At 37.2% G+C, this 23,838-nt stretch overlaps 2 protein-coding genes across 3 annotated transcripts in view; one reads left to right on the plus strand and one right to left on the minus strand.

Moving 5' to 3' along the window:
* LOC126283304 (uncharacterized) overlaps positions 1-6,705 on the plus strand; it is a 777,804-nt gene extending 771,099 nt beyond the window's left edge. For both annotated transcript variants that reach the window (XM_049982262.1, XM_049982261.1), the window contains exon 11: positions 1,244-6,705. In XM_049982262.1, the coding sequence (XP_049838219.1) occupies positions 1,244-3,180 (1,937 nt within the window). In that variant the 3' untranslated portion in view covers positions 3,181-6,705. The remainder of the gene's footprint in view (positions 1-1,243) is intronic.
* LOC126283331 (ribosomal RNA-processing protein 7 homolog A) lies at positions 5,506-23,121 on the minus strand. The gene is made up of 6 exons (XM_049982263.1): positions 22,241-23,121; positions 21,970-22,109; positions 18,676-18,801; positions 18,433-18,556; positions 10,996-11,158; positions 5,506-7,678 (listed from the first exon to the last, which is right to left on the minus strand). The coding sequence occupies exons 1-6, from the start codon at positions 22,272-22,274 to the stop codon at positions 7,462-7,464; spliced, it is 804 nt and encodes a 267-aa protein (XP_049838220.1). The 5' UTR covers positions 22,275-23,121; the 3' UTR covers positions 5,506-7,461.
* Between the last annotated feature and the right edge of the window lie 717 nt (positions 23,122-23,838).

Below are 23,838 nucleotides of genomic sequence, written 5' to 3' on the forward strand. Positions count from 1 at the left end.
AGATAGATGCTAACTATTCTGCAAAAGCCTAATTACAAAGTTTCAAGAAGAGTAGGCAAGGAATACACAACACATTGCTCTTGCAGAGACCACAAAAAGAAGCTAATATTACTTACAGAGTGCACAAAAGCACTTTGGCACATTCTTCCCATGCTGCGATGGGAAGTACCCTCTGCCACACTCTTCACAAAGTCAAATGTCAGTGTATGTAGATAAGAACAAAAGAGGAAGGGACAGATCTGTCTCAGTAACAAAGGAAATGGCCTCTGTTGTTCCCCTATCAATGAATTTATCTGTTTTCCAGAGTTTAGACAGTTATTAACTGTATCTAGGAACACAATTTCACAGTTTTATCAAATTTAATGTGAGCAATAAAATTATTTGTAAAAACAGTGTACAGGTGATGTAAAAAATGGCAGCTTTCTGTAGCCTAACCACTGCCCTAAGCCATCACATTGTTCACTGTAACAGGCAATCTGCCACTGCTTTTCTTCCATATTTTCTTGCCGAATTGCTGCAATAGCTGGAAAGCATGAAAGTGACCAGTCTATATGTGCCTCTAGTCTGCCGACATTTCTCATAATTAAATGTTGCCTGCTAAATTATTTTTTCAGTGGTACTACTGCCTCATAATAACCCTACAATTGTACATTTCAGATAACCAATAATGTGTAAAACAACACAACAGTTCCCTGATAGCAAGTATAATGAAACCTGAGACAGACAAATATTTTATTGTCCATAACATAACAAAATCACTGCTAAAACTCCCTTATGCAATGAAAGATCTGGAACACTACAATATTGATGTTCTGGAGCTAGGGCCTTTTGCCTATTGCCTGATGAAGTTCCTAGAATTTGAATTCTCAGAAAATAGAGAGTCAATGATTCCTCAAAGTGGAAGATGTCATAAATATTCCAAATTACCCTGTGTGCATAATGATCTTACTACTAGAAGTAAATATAGCTTAATCAAAACAATATTTGTATAATAAGCTAAAAATTCTACCACACAGTCTACATACTGGAATAAAACAAGAAATGAAGACAGTGATTTTTTCAAAAATAAATTAGTTACACTCTCATTTAGTCACAAATATTACAAGTGGTTCCATTTTTGTGACTTTTATTTATTCTGCAGCCTAACAAAACTAAAGAAAGTACACATTATCTATAAGTGGCAGGGGGATTTTATCATCAACAGAGCTTTTTAAAATGTTAATTTTGTTGTTTCTGTTACTAGGACGAAATCCAACTTATGGTAAGGAACCACCAAGGTACGGCTATTCTCCACATGCAGTGTGGTCTAATACCACTGATCACACACAGCATGTTCCATATTCAGCTCCTCCTTACTGGACACTACCTGCCAGAAGATCACAAGATAAATTGGACATGGAGAGTTCAGGAAAACAAATCAATCCAATGCAGCAAGATCCAGGCAGCAGACGTTTCAACACTATAGCTACCAGTAGCTGCAGGAATTACGTAGACAGTGAAAGAAGTAATGAACACAAAAACATGATGCCGTATCAGTACAATGTGTGTGCAACACAACTTTACTCAAATACACACAGAGTGCCAGTGGCAACAACAAATACACATTCTGTATGTGGCATGCCAGCTTCTGTTCCTAAAGTGCCTGAGACAAAGCCACAAAATTCTCATCTCGCTCTGTCTAATCAACAACGGCAACAAACAGAGAACACAAGGCAAGCATTCTTCTCTTCTACGCCAACTAAGAGTGGAACAATGTCCATGGACATGAGTACAAATTTCTCGCCAATTCCAAAGCAAAGTTTGCAAAATGACAATGGAAACACATTCAAGGCATACAGCAACACACATTTGCAAGTAAACCATGTGAGAGTTGGGTCTCCACGCCTTATATCACCACCTCGAACATCCATGACATCAGAAGAGATCTTTGCTGCAATTCACAAATCAAAAAAGCGTTTAAATATAAAAACAGATTCAGACAGTTATAGCAGGAGTGCTTCCCCATCTTGCTCCTCTGCAACTAGTCTCTCTCCTGGAAGTTCAGAATCCTCTCTCTGTGGACTTCAGGGAAGAGCTGCAAATAGGTACACACCTGAAACAGGGACATTCAACAACAGAAATGAAAATGGTAGAAATCGCCACAGCTGGTCACCAAATGCGAATGAAGAAGAAGTTCTGCGTCAATCGCTGAACTCGAGATCACCTGTGCAACTTCCTGGGTCTCGACAGAGTTGGGCTTGTGACCGGTTGGCTTCTATCCAGCAAACATCTAGAAATGATTTTAAGAGACTCTTACTGCAGCAAAGTAGCAAATCAAATATTTCCAGCATAACAGGCTACCCGGGGACCAAACTATCTGCTGTGGAACAGCTGAAGTTGTCTCGTCAGAAGATGGTTTCTGCAACAATCAATACTAATGGCTGCTACTCGTCCAGAAGTCCTGTGGAGAAGCGTAATGGTGGACCCAAGTTGTTATCTTCCCCTAGGACATTAGCAACATGGAAGTTCTCTTCACCAAGAACAGACGTCCTCTCCTCTACAATACCAGAAGATTGTGCAGAGGACGAGGACACGTCAAATTCACCACAAAATAGTCCCTCAAGGCAACAGCAGTCAAAGTTAGCAAGCACTGCAACAAGCAGTCGTGGGACTACTTTGATGAATCCCTCAGTGCGGAGGCCGTTGAGTGACTCTTTTGGCACAGACAAACTGACTCAACCATCAAATGTGGAAGCCAATAAGACTGGAACTTCGAGGTACCAAACTAGTATACAACAAAAATCAAATCTTCCAGGGCAGAGTGTATTGAACACTAATGCAAAAAATTCCACAGCAAGTAATAGGCTTTTATTTTGCAACTCAAAAGTTCCTCCAGTGAGATCACCAGAAATGTTTTCAAAACAAAATATTAAGGAAAATGTGAATTCAAACCAGATAAATAATGTAAGGACTTACACTAATAATCAGATAAAAACAGATAACCATAATCGCATGTTAAATACCGAGTTCAAATCACCACAACTTATTATGCAGCAACAAAGCCTGTTGAATGCCTGCACCCCAAAGAGCAAATCCAATGACAAAACAAAAACTAATTATTATAATGGTTCACCAGGCAGGTACATTTTAGGAACTCTTGAATCAAAGAGCCCCTCACCGACTCTGGAAACTGCCCTGTAAGCATTTTCCAGTGTTATACTGAGTCTTACTGCCTACAAAACTATGGTGAATGCACATGACAATTCTGGTTAGTAGTTAATCCTCCTGTGGAAATGAAATTAGGTATGGGACCACCACATTTATGAACTTAAAGCTGTTGCTCAGATGAACCATGCCTTGTAACATTGCTGCTGTATAAAGTGACGGATAATCAGACCCGGTTTTGAAATGTATGATACTTACCACTGACCTACATTATATTGCAAACACTGTGTGCTGGTGATTTAATTATGTGATATGAATATCTCTCTTAAGAGTGTGAAGTCATTTAAGCAGTCAAATTTATAGAAGAAAAAAAATTTCTGGACTGTGCCGAACTTGTAAAACAAGTTCACCATTATGGTAATAATTATATTTGTGTATAAGTAAAACTTAGTCTAGTCCAGAATTTAAAATCAATTCTGCACATTACCATGCACAGTTTTCTTTTAAATTATTTTGTACGATGAGAATATTGTATTTCCTATTTTTAATGTACAGAGAAGCAGAAAAATTTACTTAAAATCTTTTTTTATATATTTAAACTGGACTATGTCAATTTTTAACAATAAATGTATTCCACAATGTTGTAATATCGACTGCGCCTGGAAAAAAAACTGCAAACACTTTGAAAGTGCACAACAAATACAAAATATAGCTTTTATGTTACAACAGAAACAATGTATTTTCGTACTAAAAGTCTCAAGTACGCAGTGATTTCCAAAAATGTGAAACAAGTTAATATGGCACTGTTGTAGAAATGTGTAGTTTTAACACCGTGCAATAATTACAAATATATAATCAACTCATCCTCAAGCATACATTAGTCATACAGCATTGATGAACATCAAAAACTTTTATCACTTAATTAATTTGTATTGTATACTAAAAAAACTTCAGTACAGAACAAACAGTGCCTATTATCGCTTTTTTGTACTATGCAAGAGAAGTAATTTGTGAATTCAGCAAAGAGTATGTAACTTCTAAATTAAGATGAATTTACTGCTTCATCTGTGCTCAGAGAACAGAGTAATATATTATATAAAAAATTTAATATATACATGATACTGTAATGTTGATGTAAAGAGAACTGACTAGAAGAATTTAATTTTCAATGGGTCATGGCTTAAATACAAAGAAAAGAAGTATAACAAAATAGTTATTAATTTGATGCCCTGGATTTCTAAGCTCCCTCTGCAGTGGATTCTACTGTGCTTATAAGCTCAATAAACTGAACAACACGTGCCCCTCAGCATAATGTCCCTTTCTAATGGGGCCTTAGAAGTACTGATGTATGTCAAACTTTTGACAGCAATATCCTTATAAATAACATAAAATGAGTTCACATCACTTGAGAAGTGGCTTTTGTGTAACATACCTTCAGCTCTTAAATGTTTCTAGAACTATAGATAATTGTACATGTAAGCAACACCCTGCTAATGTTATTACTTGTACAATGAAGTAAGCTCCTGTGGTTATGAGATACAAGTAAAACATTTTTAAACTTGTAATGCAGAATGAAGTATAAATGAATACCAAGAAAACTACTGCGCACATTGACAAAATGGTAAGAAAGTGTTGACAAATATATAGGCACATGAACAACATGCTAAATATTGTAACTCATGGTGTGAACTTGTATTCTTCAGCATACAATTCTTCTGATGCTGTAATGTGTGTGTGTATGTGTATGTGTGTGTGTGTGTGTGTGTAATGACTACAGTTTCTATGTTCAGCTTCTATAGCTAAGACCGTCTATTATACAGTATGAGAACTAGCAAAACTAGGAAGCACATGGAGATTTTTACTTGCCAGCGGAAACAAGAGCAGGGCTGAATGTTGAGTCTTTCCGTGCTAGTAACTAGACACAAAAATTAGGACAGGCAAACAATAACATACTACTGAACAGTGAGTGACAAATGGGACATGCAGAAAAGCATACATGCATGCAAAGAGAGAGAGAGAGAGAGAGAGAGAGAGAGATTATACTAAAACCAGAAAAAATTTAAGTTAGAAAACTAGTGTATTTACATCTCACTCAGCAATATTTTCAAGTGAGGGGGTTGTCTGTCTGCAATTTTGTGTATGATTTCCAAATGGAAAAAAGAAACATGACTTGATGGAGGAAAGAAGTTATACAAATCATTGAATTATGACTGAAATATGGGATGGCAAAAGTGAAATCAGAACTTCTCATTATTCAAATCAATCCTACATTGCACAATTTTTTGACTTCACATTCATATGAGTCATGTGACTAGCTGTTGTGGACTTGACCACTTCTGGCACTAAATTGAGTACAATTCCACGATTTGAAATTTTTTATTTCAAAATGGCTCTTATTATCACTGTACCAACTTTTTCATTTGTCACAAAGTATAAATAAAAGTATTTTCACATCATCTAAATTTAATAATTATAGACACAGATACACAAAAATGAAAGTCATACTTAGCCATATACTGTTGCAATATCTGCATTAAAAAGGTAAAAGTTGCGAAATTAATACCACCATGAAGTACTGACTAATGAAATATAAACATCCATAGGTAGTTATACAATCCTGTAATGATACAAATCAGACCAACTATTTACGTGCGCGTGTTAAGAACTAGGCATCATTTGAGAGGAATTTTGATTAGAATATTCTCTCTTTATGTGCAGCATTAGAAAATGGAGACACTAAAATTGCAAACACTTCATCATAGCAACACATCACTGATCAGCTGAGTGAACACATGATAAACTAGGTACCAGTGATACCATAAATTCAGCTTGCAATACATATTAATTTACAAAATTATTATTTTATATAACTGAATTGAGTGAATATTTCCTTAAAAATATCTGGGAAGAACTGATTCACTAAAAAGAAATTTCTTTTTGCTCAGATATTATGGAGCAATGGTCAAATGTTTTCTAGCGATATCTCTTACAGGCACAGGATATTATAAAGCAGTGACAACACAGAAGCTGTTTTATGGGAAGACAAAAGCAGTAATCTATAAATAAAAAACAATTCTTTGTTAGTCCCACACTAGCCAAAGCAGTCTTTCATCAAGAACTTGCAGGTCATGACTCTCTGAGCAGCCACCTCCAGCTTCATCTGTGAAAGATCACACTAACTACTGAAGCTAACACAAGTACTTAATTTCTGGAATCAATTACTGTGTAAGTATTTTGATATTTTACATTTAGTATCACAATGGCCAAGCAAATACAACCACAATACTGTATATACAAAGCGAAGAATATTCTACAACAGATAATCAGTGATTGCAGACTTATAATACACAGAAAAATGTTCTGAGACTTGTCAGAATTATTTGGTGTGACTTGACAACTTACACACCTACACAAGAGCAGCCAGCATCTGACAGGAGGAGGACAATTTCGTCAATTTCATAAAACTTAAAACTATTGAAAAAATTGTGTGCATTAATCACCAAACTTACTAATGTTATCACTTTAATATAGGTACCTCCTATCTACAATGTTCGTAAACAAGGGTTTATAGTTTGTATGAGACCTGGACACAATATTAAGCCGTCACAAATGGAGAAACAGTTTTGAGAATTCACAACAAATGGCTCTTGGAGCACTTCCTACAATTCAGTACTGATTACATGACTTTTTTTTAGCACTAGTCTAAAAAGCCTATAAAGTAGCCAACCCATTTTGCAATGGGGGTACAAAATGTTGCTTCTCCTAAAAAAACCTGTCAATGATATTTGAGTCATCAGTTAAAATACTGTCTGTTAACATGGAATATTGAACTTGCCTGGACACCTCTAAATATACCATCTAAACATGAAAAGAATGCAATAAAAAATTAAGGCATAGGTGTAGGTATAAACTTTTTCTGTATTCAGCTTGGGACTGGAATATGAATGCATCATCGTTTTTACATGATGTTAAGGTTGATGTTGATGGAAATCATCATATCAGTCTGTCCAATTACTTCAAAGTAACTACAGTTTCAAGCAACAATACATATGATAGAGTCTTCACAGCCATAACAGAGAACTTACGTCATAACAGCTCTAATATTAAACAACTTCCTGTAATTAGCATTTCACTTTCTTGGGGAACGCAAATTGAAAACTGTTCTTTAAAGCGAGAGGTACAGTGAGTACACAAGGTGCAGATAATTGCAGAATGAAACTGAAGTTATTTTCCGCCACTGCAATCTACAAAAATATCCCTGTAACTCTCAAAAATTATATTCTAAATTCACAATTTTCACAAAATAATTTTTGAACATCAGAAAGGTTTAAATCTTCTCGACTGTTTTAACACATTAATTCGCTTCTTATCTTCTTCAAATTTTTGTCTCAATTTTGCTAAGTGTTTCATCTTTGACTCTCGGATCTGGAAAGTATAAAAATTTAAGAGTTCCTTTTTTGAACGTTTTTGCTTTTCTTTGCTCATGATTTTCTTTTCTATACTTTCTTTTCTTGCAAATCCTGGTTTCTTTCCCCTGCAAAAAAATTGGTGATATTCATAAATTGTGCACAAAACATACATGTCAAGAATACAAAAATGATGACTCAGAAAACAGGGCTAGTTTTTAAAACTTTGAGCATGCTGCAAAGGTTCAGTGACCATGTCAGAAATAAGCCCTCGGTCACCAATATTAAGTCAAAATTGACCTGGTTTCGACGCTACTATGAGCGTCGTCTTCAGAATTAGACTAACAGCTAAGGGCTGCTCGCCATCTGACAAGTGTTCATGACGTTGCCTTTCCGGCCGAGATCTTTTTTAATATGTGACTTGTAAGTACTGCATTGTTTCGAGTCAGTAGAAACTTTAATTTTATTAATGTACTATATACCTAATGTTTTAGTACAGTTAGTCTAATTCTGAAGACGACGCTCATAGTAGCGTCGAAACCAGGTCAATTTTGACTTAATATTAGTGACCGACGGCTAGTTTTTAAGACAATAGATAGCCATGGTAATCACTTCATTCTACTGACAACATTTCACATTATCATGACGAGGTACAAAACCTCTACAAACAATATGGAAAGGATAGATTGCTACTCACCACACAGTGGAGGTGCTAACTCACAGACAGGCACAATGGAAAAGAATGCTACAAATATTTCAGTTTCTGGACAAAGCTTTTCTTTAGAAGTAGAAAAAAAATGCACATTAACACAACCACAACTCACATACATGTGGTCTCTGTCTCTGGACATTAAGGTTTGACTCTGGCAGTGATTACATACAGTTACAGATGTTGATAAATGACAGCAAATCCCATTACAAGGTGATCATAATGGATTTTGAAGTGAAAGTAGGGAAAAACCTAAAGAATGATTCCTTGGTGGAGACTTTCGGATATACACTGATGTGCCAAAGAAACTGGTGTAGGCATGTGTATGCAAATACACAGAGATGTAAACAGGCAGAATATGGCGTTGTGGTTGGAAAAGCCTATATAAGATGACAAGTGTCTGGCGCAGTTGTTAGATTGGTTACTGCCGCTACAATGGCCGGTTATCAAGATTTAAGTGAGTTTGAACATGGTGTTATTGCACACGAGTGATGGAACACAGAATCTTTGAGGTAGGGATGAAGTGGGTAGTTTCCTTTATGACCATTTCACTAGTGTACCGTAAATATCAGGAGTCCGGTAAAACATCAAATATCCAACATCGCTACAGCCGGAAAAAGATCTTACAAGAATGGAACCAACAATGACTGAAGAGAATCATTCAACATGACAGAAGTGCAACCACTCTGCAAATTGCTGCAGATTTCAACACTGTGCCATCAAAAAGTGTCTGTGTGCAAACCATTCAACGAACACCATTGATATGGGCTTTCAAAGCCAAAGGCCCACTAATGTACCCTTGATGACTGCACAACACAAAGCTTTACGCCTCGCTTGGGCCCATCAACACCAACATTTGTATGATTATGACTGGAAGCATGTTGCCTGGTCGGACAAGTCTCATTTCAAATTGTATCGAGCAGATGTATGTGTATGGGTATGGTGAAAACCTCATGAATCCATGGACCCTGCGTGTCAGAAGGCAACTGTTTGAGCTGGTGGGGGCTCTGCAATAGTGTGGGGCATGTACATTGGAGTGATATGGGACCCCTGATACATCCAGATACAACTCTGACGCGTGTCACATATGTAAGCATGTCTGATTACCTACATCCATTCATGTCCTTTGTGCATACCAACAGACTTGGACAATTTCAGCAGAAAAATGCAACACCCCACATGTCCAAAATTGGTGCAGACTGGCTCCAGAAACACTCTTCTGAATTTAAACACTTATGCTGGCCACCAAACTCCCCAGACATGAACATTATTGAGTATATCTGGAATGCCTTGCGACATGCTGTTCAGAAGAGATATCCCACCTCCTCGTATTCTTACAGGTTTATGGACAGCCTTGCAGGATTCATGGTGTCAGTTTCCTCTAGCACTACTTCAGACATTAATCAAGTCCATGCCATGTCATGTTGTGGCACTTCTCCGTGCTTGTGGGGGCCCTACACAATATTAGGCAGGTGTACCAGTTTCTTTAACTCCTCAGTGTAATACCAGTAATAAGAGCCCACATACAAGCAGTATTTAACAAGAACATGTTTTGTGTTTTACATGTGCTTTCGAAAGAAAACTAATAGAAAATAGACTAGGAAAATTCCAAATGGAATTAAAAATGAAAGATGTGAAAAACTTAAACTACTTCTGAATTACAAGTGATCACTGATTAAAACCAGAAACAAAGCCAGGAAGAAATTGTCATCAGATAGAAAGTGAAAAATGTAAATTGTGAGAATTTATTTAAGAACAAGGCGGATTAAATTAAGTAGACAACTGAACAACTTAGAAAAGAGAATTATAGAAACATATATGAAAGATACTAATAATAACAGTAGAAGGTATAGTAAGTATGAAGAGAATACAAGAAAATAGTCTCAAATGGAACAAGGGAGCTATTAAACAGAAGGCAAGAATTTAGCACAAATGCTAATCGAAAAATGATAGACTAATTAAACAAATTCAGGAATGTCTTCCTGAGGATATGAAAAGAGAATAAAAATTTTATAAGATAAACTATTAAAAAAATATGAGTATAAGGACAATACAGAAACTTATATTGGGTAGACATGTTTCATCAGTGCAAACGGCAGGGCTCAGAGAGGAAATAGTACAAGCATTCTACAATTTCTGTAAATGTTTGTATAGCCTAGGAAGTGTATTTCGAAAGCAGACAATTAACAATGAAAATAAGTGATTCGGGAAGTAGTGTTAGATGAAATGTATATAATTGTTACAGGTAATTGAAGATTGTTGTGTGGGGGCAAACACATAAAAACAAAAGTGTTTACAGATTGCGTGTGGAAGAAGAAAATTGGAACACATTAATTATGTGATTTAAGAAGAGAGGAACCAGGTTAAACATGGATCTATGAGCCTCCTTGTTGTAATGTATAAAACATTCACTAAAATTGTTACCTACCATACAGGAAGAAAACATAACATTTCTACCAGGCAAAGGAATGAGCTGCTTTTAGAAGTGAGTACAGCAAAGTGGACAATTGGTTGTGAAAAAAGTTAACAAATGGAGGAATGAGTATGAATTACCACTTTGTACACCTGAGCATTACATACAATCTGATTCTCTAAAGACTAAAAATGCCCACACGTCTATTACTACAACTAACACAGAAAGAAAAAACTGAACATAAATTAATTTAAGCCATTACGATTGCTGCTATAGAAAAACCTAACTATGCATACAGAAGTAAATAATAACAACTATCTTACTTCCTTGTAACAGTAACCCATCCCTCATCATCTTCCTCCATTGCTTGCTTTTCCAACCTAGTATTTTCAGCCATCTTGTGATCAAATTTTTCCATAAAATCATCTATTTCCTTCTGCATTGCATCGACATCAGGAATTCTCATGTTGTACTCTGAACACCATTCTGAAACAATGTGTGAATCACAACTTCTGCATTTAAAAAATCCCAAATATCAGATTTCCTTAACAGTTCAACAAAAGAGTAACAAATAAACATTCTCTCTCTCTCTCTCTCTCTCTCTCTCTCTCTCTCTCACACACACACACACACACACACACACACACACAAAACTACTTTTGATTGAAATTCTGCACTGCTGATAATTGTCAAATAGTCTAGTGCATATTCTGGCAGGACTAGCACCCATTCGATCTAAGGCTTGTTTTGTCTCCACCAAATACATAAACAATTCTCCATAAAGCTCTTCATGGGGAAAAAAATTAATAATAATAATAAAACCTGACAACACAGTACCAATTAACTGCTTAGTAAATTTAAATCCATCCAAATACTTTGTGCTTTTTGCCCTCAGTTTGCACAAAAATGATGTGGTTTCGAAATCTTAATTATACTGAGTTTACCAAAGAAAACTCACACTGATCTATTCATTTAACTTACAGGTACAGTTTTGGTGTCATTTTATAGCATAATACATCAAGTCCTTTTACCTTTCACTGAAACAGTTTCAATGTGACTTCCATTGGTCATTCATCACATGTACCACCTGAAGTCAATGTCTTGACACGTTCACTGCAGCATGTCGGGTGCGACTTGTTAGACTGCAAGACAGATTTTAGCGTCAAGTTCTGGTAGAGAAGCCAGTAAGGGAGGGGACTGATATAGTATCCTTGGTGAATGCCCAAAAGAAAAAGTCAAGAGGTGTCAGGCCTGGTAATACGGGGGCCATGCAACTGGTTCACCTCGGCCCATACACTTAACTGTAAGCAGACATTTAGGAAATCCTGGACATCGGAGGTAGTGTGGTGCTGCATCATCTTGCATAAACTGTACACTGTGTTCTTTGTCCTCACCATCAATTTGGAGGATTAAAAAGTTATTCAGCAATCTAAGTACCGTCAAACGGCATGATTTCGGACACTGGGGTGAATTCAGACAGTATGGCTTATTTGCTCTTTGCCAATGCATAGAAACAAAGAGTTACTTATTTTAACATCTGTGCGCCATTTATTTTAAGTGCAAGATTGAATTTATTGCTATCCACAACTTTTATTTTGCGTCAGTTGTTTCCCTAGGTGAATAACTGATGAACAGTCTCAGTGTTAAAAACCCATGCATTATCGTAAAGTTGAAACTTTCTATTGTTGTGCTGAACGGGAAGGTATTGTAACCGTAATTGTCGACGCACTCAGTAGCTAACAGCATTGAGACAATTTCTGTACAAGTTTGTCAAGTTTCTCATGCAAGGTTATAAAATAACGATGGTTTTTGTAAAACTGTGTACTGTGTGGGGTGATTTCGGACAATGCCGAGAACATATAAGAGCAGGAGAGGTGCTACAGTATGGTGTAATTATGACCCAGAACTTTTAGATAAAGCTGTTCGTGATATTCAGAGTGGTAATTTATCATACAGAAAAGCATGTGATTTGTACGGTATACCTAAATCAACCCTACCAAATAAATTGCAGGAAGCACATACGAAAAAAATGGGAGGACAGCCAATGCTAAATAAAGAAGAAGAAAAGTTGAAGCAAGGTATCTTGAGGGCTACACATTGGGGATTTCCCTTCACTAAATTGGATATTAGATATTTAGTTAAAGGCTACCTTGATAAATCTGGCTGAAAAGAGAAGAAATTTCGTAACAATTTGCCAGGAGAAGAATGGGTGCATTTACTCCTCAAACGACACTCAGAAGATCTTTCTGTTCGCTTAAGCGAAAATATTAAACGAGTTCCTGCAGAAGTGAACAAAGAGACTATTAAGACGTTTTCCTCCAATATCAAGGCAAAGCTGGAAAATCTCCCACCTAGTAACATGATCAATGTGTAAAATGTCACCAAAATCAAATAAAAAGTATGTAGAATTTTTTTAAAAGGCAGCAAATGTCCGAATTCGCCCTCTATATACTTTAACTTCGGACAGAGATTTAAATAACACGTGTCCGAAATCACCCCAATCCATGGGGTGACTTCAGACACTTTATTTAACTGCCTCAGATAAATGTACCTACACATACACTTTCTGGTTCTGGGATATTTTATTCGTTACACATATACCCTACAATTCCCATAACAATCAATTTAATCTCACAATATATACGAAAGTTACAATCAAAATAATGACAAAACAGTCTGAAATCACCCCGTTTGACAGTACACTAGTCTGTTGATAGTTTTCTCTTGAGAAAATATAGGTCAATAAACTTTGCTCTTGTACAATGAAGAAAAAACACACATTCGATATTGGCCTACCATGTTCATGTTTCAAGGATTTTTCACAGATTTTCAAATCTTCCAGTTGTGTTTACTGACTTTAACCTCTTAACTGAAAAGTCAACTCATCACTAAAGACACTCTATTCAATGAAATCTTCATGTTCACCCCATACACACGCAAAAATCCTTACAAGCAATCCTATCAGCATGTTCTAGTTTTTGCACCAATGTGAACTTGGATGGTTTGAGATGCAATGGCAACCAGTCATAGGTGGGGGATGACCTGAGGATTTTTTTATGTCTTATTGAACATCCAGTTTCAATACAACATGTATGCCATTCATAAATAGTAGGCCAACTGGGAGAATATTTACCATACTCTGTATGAAATTACATTCCACAGCTGTTGCAGGCTTCAACTCTTGAAACCGAAACACACAGCAAGCATGCTCATGCAGCAATCTTTGTTGCAACTGCTGCTAGTGTTTATGGTGGCACAATTCTCTATTAGCGTACCAAGTGAGTCAAAATTTGATAATTTTCCTTCAAGATTCCACCAAGGCTAAGTCTGTAAGTCACATGAATAAGTTGCACGAATTATCAAAGTTGTAAAGTCATTTTTATATACCCTGTACGCGTAATCTGTTTATCATTCCTATGACACTTTGACTTCCTCATGGACCATATACTCATTTTAACTGATGTTTGTCAGTTATATCTGCTTTTGCAGTACATTCAGTACATAACTTGGTGAGAAATGATTCAAGGGTTCACTGAGTGACAAAGGAAAGTTTGAATTTAGCACTTGAAGGATACAGCCACAAAAATGATAGGATGTAACTTTCACTCTTAACAGCTACTGACATCTGCTTGTGTAACATGTATACGCAATTTAGAACATCTACACTACATGAGGGAAAACTGAAAACTTCTTGTCCTTATGATAATTTATACTTTTAAAGAACTTTTGTTTTTCAAAATAATCTCTAATTTCAATATATTTCATCCAGTAGTGTTCCAAAGCCATTATCCCCTTCTGTAATGTTCCCTCAGAAGTGTTGCAAAGTACCTATCTACAGCCACAATGGCTTATTGACTGGACAAAAAGTGCTGACCAGTGAGGAATTTCTTCAGTTTTGAAAACAGATGGAAGTCCAAGGACCCAAATCTGGGGAATAAGGTGAATGTTGCAGCACTTTATAGTGCAAATCCCTCATTTTCCTCATTGGCAAGACACTTTAGCGTGCAGGTGCATTGTCCTGATGGACTATGATCTGTTTTTTCTTCTTTAAGCCGGGTCTGTTTTCATGAATGCTTGCATCTAGTTTTGTTGGAAGCTGAGAGTAGTATTCTACAGTTATGTTTTACGTTTTTCAAGAGAGTCAATCACCAAATTTCATTTTGTGCACCAAAACACTGATCCATGATCTTCCCTGATGGTGGCATCATCCTGACCTTCTTGGGAGCTGTTTGGATATGGGTGCATAGTGTCAAGTATTGACATAGCGTTGTGTGAATGCATTTTGTGATCCTCAGTGAGCACATGTGGCACCCAAGCTTTCTCATGTTCAATTCTTGGTGCAAGATGGAACCAACATGTTCCTTTCATATCCCTACAGCATTATCAATTTCATGCGTGTTTATGGACCAATCTTCCAAAATTATATTGTGCACTTTGTCGACGATTTCCGGTATGGTAATGTGTATCATCTTGGATGCTTTCATGGCAACATTTAAAATCGGTCACCCATTTATTCATGGTGAAAACTAAAGTCGAAAAGCCACCATGCACATTTACAGTCCCCAAATGAATATCACTTGGTATTAAATATTACATTACAAACAATTTAATCAGCGCATGATACTAGATTTTTCCATTTTCAACACCACATGCATCACAACTGCTTCAAATGACTGCCTAAAGTCAACTGCTTACTCATGAGAAAGGGCTTCACAAAATTAAGCAAATCAATAATGCATTGGTCCATCTCTGGCCCTTATGCTAACAGTTATTTGGTTTGACAATGATTGATAAGAGTTTTTGGTGTCCTGCTGAAGGGTATCATGCCAAATTTTGTTCACTTGGTGCATTAAATCATCAAAATCCCGAGCTGATTAGAGGACCCTGCGCATAATGCTCCTAACATTCTCAATTGGGGAGAGATCTGGCGACCTTGCTGGTCAAGATGGGGTTTGGTAAGCGTGATGCCAAGCACTAGAAACTCTCACCCCACATGGATGGTAGCAAGATTCCTTTGGTTGTCATCTGTGGCAACCTTACAGCACAGAACTATATAAATTTATTTTAAGTCCCATTTTGTTGCTCTTCATGGCAAGCCAGCCTGGGCTTACATTTCAACAAGATAATGCCCTTCTGCTCACAGTGAGAGTTTCTACTGCTTGCCTTCATGCTTGCTAAACCCTACCTTCATCAGCAAGGTCGCCGGATCTCTCCCCAATTGAGAACATTTGGACTATTACGAACAGGGTCCTCTGACCAGCTCAGGTTTTTGACGATCCAATGCACCAGTTGGACAGAATTTGGCATGACATCCCTCAGGTAGGCATCCAACAAGACTATCAATCAGTGCTAAGATGAATAACTCCTTGCATGAGGGCCAGAGTAGACCAATACACTACTGTCTTGCTCAATTTGTGAAGCTCTTTCTCTTGAATAAATCATCTAATTTTTCTAAAATTGTAATCATTTGTTTGTCTGTACATGTGCATCAGAGCTAGCGATTTCTGCATCATTCACATAATTCCTTCATGATGTGTCTTCTTTTTCTGAGAACGTATATTCCTACTGTCACTAAATGACAACACCTTCCCATAAACCGCAGCACCACCAGCAAATAGCCATAAACTGCTGCTCACCCTACCTGTCAGGTCAATTATTCATATACAGAATAACAGTAGTCCTATCATACTTCTCTGCAGCACTCCTGATGATACCTGACTCTAATAAAGAATCGTTGAAGAGAACCGTGTACTTGGTTCTACTCAAATCGTCTTTGACCCACACACATACCTGGGAAACAACAGTGTACCTTCGTCAACAGTCTGCTGTGGACCACCATGTCAAATGCCTTCCAAAATCTATTTATCTTCCTGTTGCCCTCCGTTCTTCATTTGTAGGGTATCTGGTTTTTAGGATACCATCTGAGAAAAGGGCAAACTTGAGTTAAGCATGAGTGATGCTTTCTACACCCGTGCTGATTTGTGGACAGAAGCTTTTCTGTCTGAAGGAAATGTATTATATTCAAACTCAGAATATCTTCACAAATTCTGCAGCAAGGATATTGGTCTGAAATTATGTGGATCAGTTCTTTTACCTTTCTTATATAAAGGAGTCACCTGCACTTTTTTCCATTTGTGTAGGGCTTTTTGCTGGGCGAGAGATTTGCGATAAATGCAGGCTAAATAAGGAGTCAATGCCACAGAGTATTCTCTGTAAAACTGAACTGGAATTAAATCTGGTCCCGGTGACTTATTTGTTTTCAGCTCTTTCAACTGCCTCTCTACGCCACAACAGAAGCCTATTTCTACTCATATGTTCTCCACAAGGAAGTCTTCATGAGAGTGAAACAGTAGTATGTTTGTATGGTGTTCTGACCCAAATGATTTCTTAAATGAGAGGTTTAAAACTTCGGCTTTCCTCTCACTATCTTCTGCTGCCACCACAGACAGGTCAACAAATGACTTTGACACACTTAGTGGTTTTACAAATGATCAGAACTGCCATTAATCAAGTCCAGTTCTGTTTCATAGATGATATCTTCATGACCTCTAGCAAGGGCCAAGAAATCCTACCCTTATTCTTCCACAATCTCAACACCTTCTATCCCATCTGCTTTACCTGGTCCTCCTTAGCCGAATGTGCCACCTTCCTGGATGTTGACCTGATAGAACCATCCATACCTCTTGTCCATATTAAGCCCACTAACCACCATGAGTACCTGCATTTTGGGAATTTTCACCCCCTTCCACACAAATTGCTTCCATATAACCTGAAAACCTGTGGATGACATACAGGGTGGTCAGAAAATGTCTGAAACACTTGTAGTGATGTTGTAGGGAAAGTTGTACTGAGACATAAATGTTAAGAAAAAAATTCGATACGTTGTGCCGTTTCCGAGTTATTTAGCATTAAAGTTAGCCAATCAGATCGTCGCACTCGTAAATTCAAGTTTCAGCTAATGAGACAAAGCACTCGTTGGGCAACACTGCCCCTGGCAGGCGGCTTGAATGTGAGAGCATGATGCCCCAATTGGCTAAATTCTATGCTAAATAACTCGGAAACGGAGCAACATATCGAATTTCTTTCTTAACATTTATGTCTCAGTACAACCTGCCCAGTAACATCCCTACAAGCATTTCACACATTTTCTGACCGCCCTGTATATACAGTGAAGAGAATTCCACTGCCCAGTATGCTTAAGTTCTCACAAAGGCCTCACAGACAGGCACTACCCCTCAAACCCAGTCCGCAAACAGATTTCCCGTGGCACATCTTCACACATCCCTAGAATCAGGAATAAAGGAGTGCCCCCTCATCACCCCAGACTTTGCCAAGACTTTATCTATTCTAAGGTCACGAATTAGGAATATCCTACCCACAATCCTCCTCATTCCTCCTAAAGTGGTATTTAGTCGCTCATCCAACCCACACAAAATCCTCGTTTATCCCTATGCCACTCCCACTCCAAACTCCTTGCCAAAGAGGTCATGTTGCTGTGGAAGAACCAGGTGCAATACCTGCTCAATGCACCCGGGAAATGTAAATGCTTCTTCACTTATGCAAACAAAAGGACAACCTATCAAACTATCTCACTGGAACACAAGGTTTCCAGTACAATTCAGATACACACTAGCTTTTGTCAATATGGTACTGGTACAAGGAGAGCCCTAAAAATATGCAGATGCAGCAAAAATGAGAAACCCTAGTTAAAACTGTACTTCTAACTGACTATACATGCATAAATATTTGAATTAACTTACTCTTAATTCCACAAGTCAGAGGCGCATCCTTTCTTGATAATATAAGTGGCTCTGTGGCATCCCAAGATAATGCTTCCTGAAGACCAACTGCTGTCTCAAAAACAACATAAGCTACCTTGAAACCCTAACAAGAAAGAAAAAGAACTTTAGATTATCATCATTATTAATGCAATTGTTCACATGTTTTATACAATTAGTCAATTTTATACAATGAAAACTAATCAAAGGTTAATTTATACACACCTTAACCTCATCATGAGTGTGGAAAAACTGAGAGGCCTCTCTAGGCGGTAAGCCAGCATTCGGGCTCTTATGAAAAAATACTGCAACAACATGACCAAAGATTCCCAACAGTTTCTTGAAGTTATCCTGTGGAAAATGAAACTGCCTTATTTGATATACCAATTTCAAATTGCTTAAGCAAAGTAGACAAAGAGAAAATTACATCACCATTTATATATAGTTTTATGGACTTTATCACTCAAATATGAAGTATATATAATCCTTAAAAAAAATTTAAAAAAATGTGCCTGCATAAGAGGCATTGAGGATAAAAACTCAAGTCTGGAAACCTCACTTGATAAAATAAAGGGAATATTCTAAAATCACTCAAAACGTATATGGTGCCAACTATGATCCACTTAAAAGAAAACCAATCATTTGCTAATGGTAAACCAACAATGGAGATGCTTCTTCTCTACAAGTGAACAAGAAAAATTTTGCACATCTAGGCATCTGTCAACACTTGCCATTTGTGCCCATGGCAAGAAAATTATATCCATACTGTGCAGATCTTTCTGCATGATGCTTAATGTACATGAAGCCACTCCCTGAATTAAAAATCAGTTTGGATTCAATACGCAAAATATGTTTATCTACATGTTTTGTCAATCATTTGTTCTATGATATTTATAAAGAATGTAAGATGTGTACAGCATTATGCAAGAAATCACTTCATGTTATTTGATCTTACTGATTTAAGAAACACATAACAATACACACTAGGGCAAAGGAAACTGTCATATGACACATCCACTTGTACTTACTTACTAAACATCCAACCCTAATCTTACGTAGCTTGATACAAAATATATCCTTGGCTTAACTTAAATTCTCAAACGAAATGCTAATACGGAAATGGTGAACATTCTGACAAAACATGAACTGCATATTCTAATTGATCTGGCAAGTGAAGAGTGGCAATTTAAGAAAACAAGTGCATCCTTGAAACCTTTGACAATGGCATTTCTGTATTACAGATGTAATAAAGCCTACTGCTAATTATATCCAGGCTAGTATACACAAGTTAGTTTTATCCTGATAAATGGAGTCTATTGCAACAAAAAAACACACCTCAGATCATGTTTGGAATTTCAACTGGCTGACAGTATGCCAAAAAGCTTTTATAAATGACATTCCTTCACTGACCCATTTTTATTTCAAATTGTGAAGTATTTCAGATAATTCTTTTGAGTTCAGTAATCATAAGGTTATTTCTTTATTCACCTTGACTTTCTAACAAGTTTGTACACTTAAGACCTACTCAGGAGGAAATTACTGCTACTACTATAGCTCCACTAACCCTAGCAATACAACTTATGATGGAGGGGTGTGAGGGTGGGGGAATAGTAGAGTACTTTATGCCCAACTTTTGTAAACACTATAATTTAGTTGCGTACTTTATACTTTAAAATTTGGAAGGGAAGAAAAGCCCATCGGTATTAATGAATTCTCCTTCCTGATTCTGTAGCATTTTAAATGCTTACAACTGAACTTACCCTAAAATTTAAGTCTAATTGAGGTTGCCATAAAGTCTCCTACCCCTTTGTATGAAGCAATTAAAATAACTTTCTGGTTGACGTTTAAGTGATTCGAATAGTAGGAATCAGCAGACAGTCAATTATACTTCTTTCTCACCTGCTCACTGTGTTGCCTGCATTGTATGTCCAAGCAGACCTTGCCCAGCATGAGTGGTTGCACACTGGCAACACAGCTCCCTGCCAATACAATGTATCAACCACAAAGTTATTTTAATCAGAGAATAGTAAGCACGACTTCTCACAGCAGATTTAATATTCAGTACTTTCAGATTCTGGACCCCACTTACGTATCACCATCCCTTTAAGAAATACGTTGTTGATAAAAGTTGACAACAATTAGTGAAATTAAATTTTTTAAAATTTCGTTTGTGGTGGTCATAAGGCAATGAATTCCTCTTGCTGAAGTGAAGAGTTATACACAACCAGATTCTTACTGCAAATGTTGTTCAAGACTTCGTAACAATATTCAGATACTCTGGCTTCTGGAGAACAATGTAATAACCAAATCCCAATGGACAATTTACTACAGCACATTGTAAAATTACAAGGAGGAAGAATGCCTGGCCAATACTTGTCTGCTTTGACCTTTCTTATGCAACCATTTCATCTTTGTCTTTTTTTGCTCTCAAAGCAGTTGATTCACCCTCAATCTAGGGTCTTTCTTCTTGTTTCTAAACCACCTATCCCCCCCCCCCCCTCAAGGAACAGCTTTTTTTTCAATTTTTAATGGGTCTGTCAAGAGTACAGGGACTTCACCTCCTAAAGGTATGAACTTTAGTAATGTTTCTGATATTATTCGCTAATTCGCTAAGCAGTATTTGTCCACCATAAATGCTGGCATCGGACCACAACACCTTGGTATCCCACAATATTCATTGTGCCTAATTATGTGACACTATGTGATAATCTCAGAGTTCTCCTAAGAATTGGCAAACAAATTATCTTCCCCTGATGCTCTACATATGAGATACATCATTGTTTCAGTATATGTAATAATTAAGCCTACTGTTTACTTTGTATACAAGCACCTGGATGTTATGTTCAATCAAACCAACCATTCCAGACAATGAAGATATGTAAGCCGAAAGAATTTTGCCTCGTTTCAGTTTTCCACATGTAGCCTAAATTATCATCATCTGAAGGGTGCATAAAACACTTGCAAAATTTCAGTTGTGCTAATAAAAACTTTAACTTCATTAAACTTGTTTCGTGGAACAGAGTGCAAAGACAATATTTCTCCATGCACCACTCACAACAAGAGACTGGATGCTCTTGTTAAAAACAGTTGCAAGTTGGGACAACTAAAAGACAACAAATATTTCGCAACTAATACAAAAACCCCACAATTTCAATGAAAATTACTTGAGCACAAAGTTTCTTTTCCCCAACAACATATCACAAACTTACAACAAAACAATGAGGAATCTGTGGCTTCTGGTTTTCAAAAAATATGTATTGCCATCTAAGATCATTTGCCTACATTTTACTACCAAAAATGAATTGCTTATGTGCTACTAATAGTCATAAATTTAAAGTAACTGCACTATGTACGGATGAGAAAATCCACAGATACAATGATATGAAAGTTGTCATTCACGCAACCCATAAACTAAGAGCACCAGGAAACTTCCTGAAGTAACGAAATGTTCTACAGTCGTAACAGAACTCAATTCCCGAAACGGTTTTCAAAGTACCTTTACGGGAAAATTATGCTCACCTCCGTGCAATAAGGGGGTACGTTGATGATAAAAAGTGTTCGATCTGCTGGCTTTTCGTCACATTTCTCTCTGATTGAATGCTGTTTCCAGAAAATGCAATGCGATGCTGAAGATTCTTCACTACACTTAACTGGAATGGCTGAAAGAAATGTTATCGCACAATGATTGACATATCAATATACGTCCTACAATTTTACAAAATTATAATACAACAAAACTTGATTAAACAGCCGTAAAAATGAATATAAGAGTGCAAACTAACCACATTACCTGTGAATCCCTGGAGTGTTTGTTTATTCATCATGCTCCAAATATTTACAAACACTCACAACGTGAACACCCACAAGAAACCTCAATCTCAAAGATTGTCAGTACCGCAGAGATTCCTTCATCATAACTTGCAGAAATCGGTCAGTTACATGCACTTAACATTGTAAACAGTTCTCATACGAATGAAAATATAGCTGGCGATAGCCGGAGGGCACGACGATTTCAGAAGTTAACAAAAACTCAGAAGTGAGGACACTCCGTCTTGTTTTACTACCCACTGTAATAGCAGCGCGCCAAGCGACCAGCAAGTTATGCTGTTAAGTTCGCCGGGATCTTGTGAAAGCGCATGCGAACCGCAATTGTTTATGTTGTTTTGTAGAACGACTTTTACAAACGGGAGCATCTGTAGGGAAATAAAATGCAGCAACAACAAAAAGACAATACCACAGTTGTCCTTCTTTAGGTTTCCTAAGGGCCCTGAGAGGTATGAAACGGTACATCACAGGACAGTTTATTTACGATCCACTTGTAACCTACAAATATTTTTCTAAAGAAAGCATGGTTTACAGTTTTGTGTCTTCCGTGGTCAAGAGAACCTTTCTTGGTTTGTCTGAACGCCAGTGTTGCTAGTTCATTTAGCATTAGCCATCATGCACCACGTAGAGGCGAACTAGGCGTGCACCTTAATGCAATGAACCACAAAGCAGAGTAACGAAATTCCAAGCATTGCCGAAAAGCCTCCGAGTTTTGGTTTACCACGTAAAACCTAGCCAACTCTGAACAGAATACGGACCCAGCATGGCAGATGTGAATATTTCCTGCAGAAATGGGGCAAGAAATCCACGCCTTTCGGCGATTGTGGTGAAATCCAAACTATAAAATATATCATTGAAGAATGCTCTCGGGCAGCTCATGAAGGGAAACCTGAAGATTTCCCGATGGCGACTCCAGAAGCAATAGCCTATATAAATATGCTAGATGTTTGTTTATAACTATAATTATTTCAATTTGAACTAATTGTATTGTTATTATGTCTTACTTCCATACACTAAATAAATTTACTTAAGAATATGGTTTTCTTTTAAGAACAAAAAATGGTTAGTAAACAGTAGAAGACCTGATTTTTTGCACAAACCACAAAGACATCGCGTCGTTATGACGTGTAGACGCTGTGTAGTGGACGATAGAGGTCGTGTATCGTCATTTGTGATCGTGCGAGTCATTCAATTGTGGTAGCCATTCTTGAAGATAAATTAAAAGAGCAGCTCATTATATCTTCAGTTGGTATATTCACTGCAATACTGGAAACTATTGAGGCCATTACTCTCTTTGTAACTGTGAATACTGAGTCCTCCAAGCTTTGGGAAAATGACCTCACAATACGACGTTTATACGGTAGAATTGGTGGGTTTTGAAGTAACATCACTATGGCAGAGTCAGTTAGATGCTGTTATGCGATGTCAGAGGTTCCAAGTTCGAAAGTAGTGAGAAGGCGTCTGTCCCCAAATAACAAGAAACAAAATTTTTAAGAATTAATTGTTCTCTGTAATTAAAAAGAACTGAGGAAAGAGATCAACGATGCACTTCAACGAGTGTCA

Source organism: Schistocerca gregaria, chromosome 1, assembly GCF_023897955.1.
Source record: "Schistocerca gregaria isolate iqSchGreg1 chromosome 1, iqSchGreg1.2, whole genome shotgun sequence".
NCBI lineage: Eukaryota > Metazoa > Arthropoda > Insecta > Orthoptera > Acrididae > Schistocerca > Schistocerca gregaria.

Excerpts from the sequence above, each read along its gene's own strand:
- LOC126283331 (XM_049982263.1), bottom strand. The coding sequence starts at position 22,274 with ATGATGAATAAACAAACACTCCAGGGATTCACAG. Across the intron at positions 18,557-18,675 it reads ACACTCATGATGAGGTTAAG|GGTTTCAAGGTAGCTTATGT; the intron begins GTGTGTATAAAT and ends CTTTCTTGTTAG. Across the intron at positions 11,159-18,432 it reads TCTGACTTGTGGAATTAAGA|AATGGTGTTCAGAGTACAAC; the intron begins GTAAGTTAATTC and ends ACATTGTTTCAG.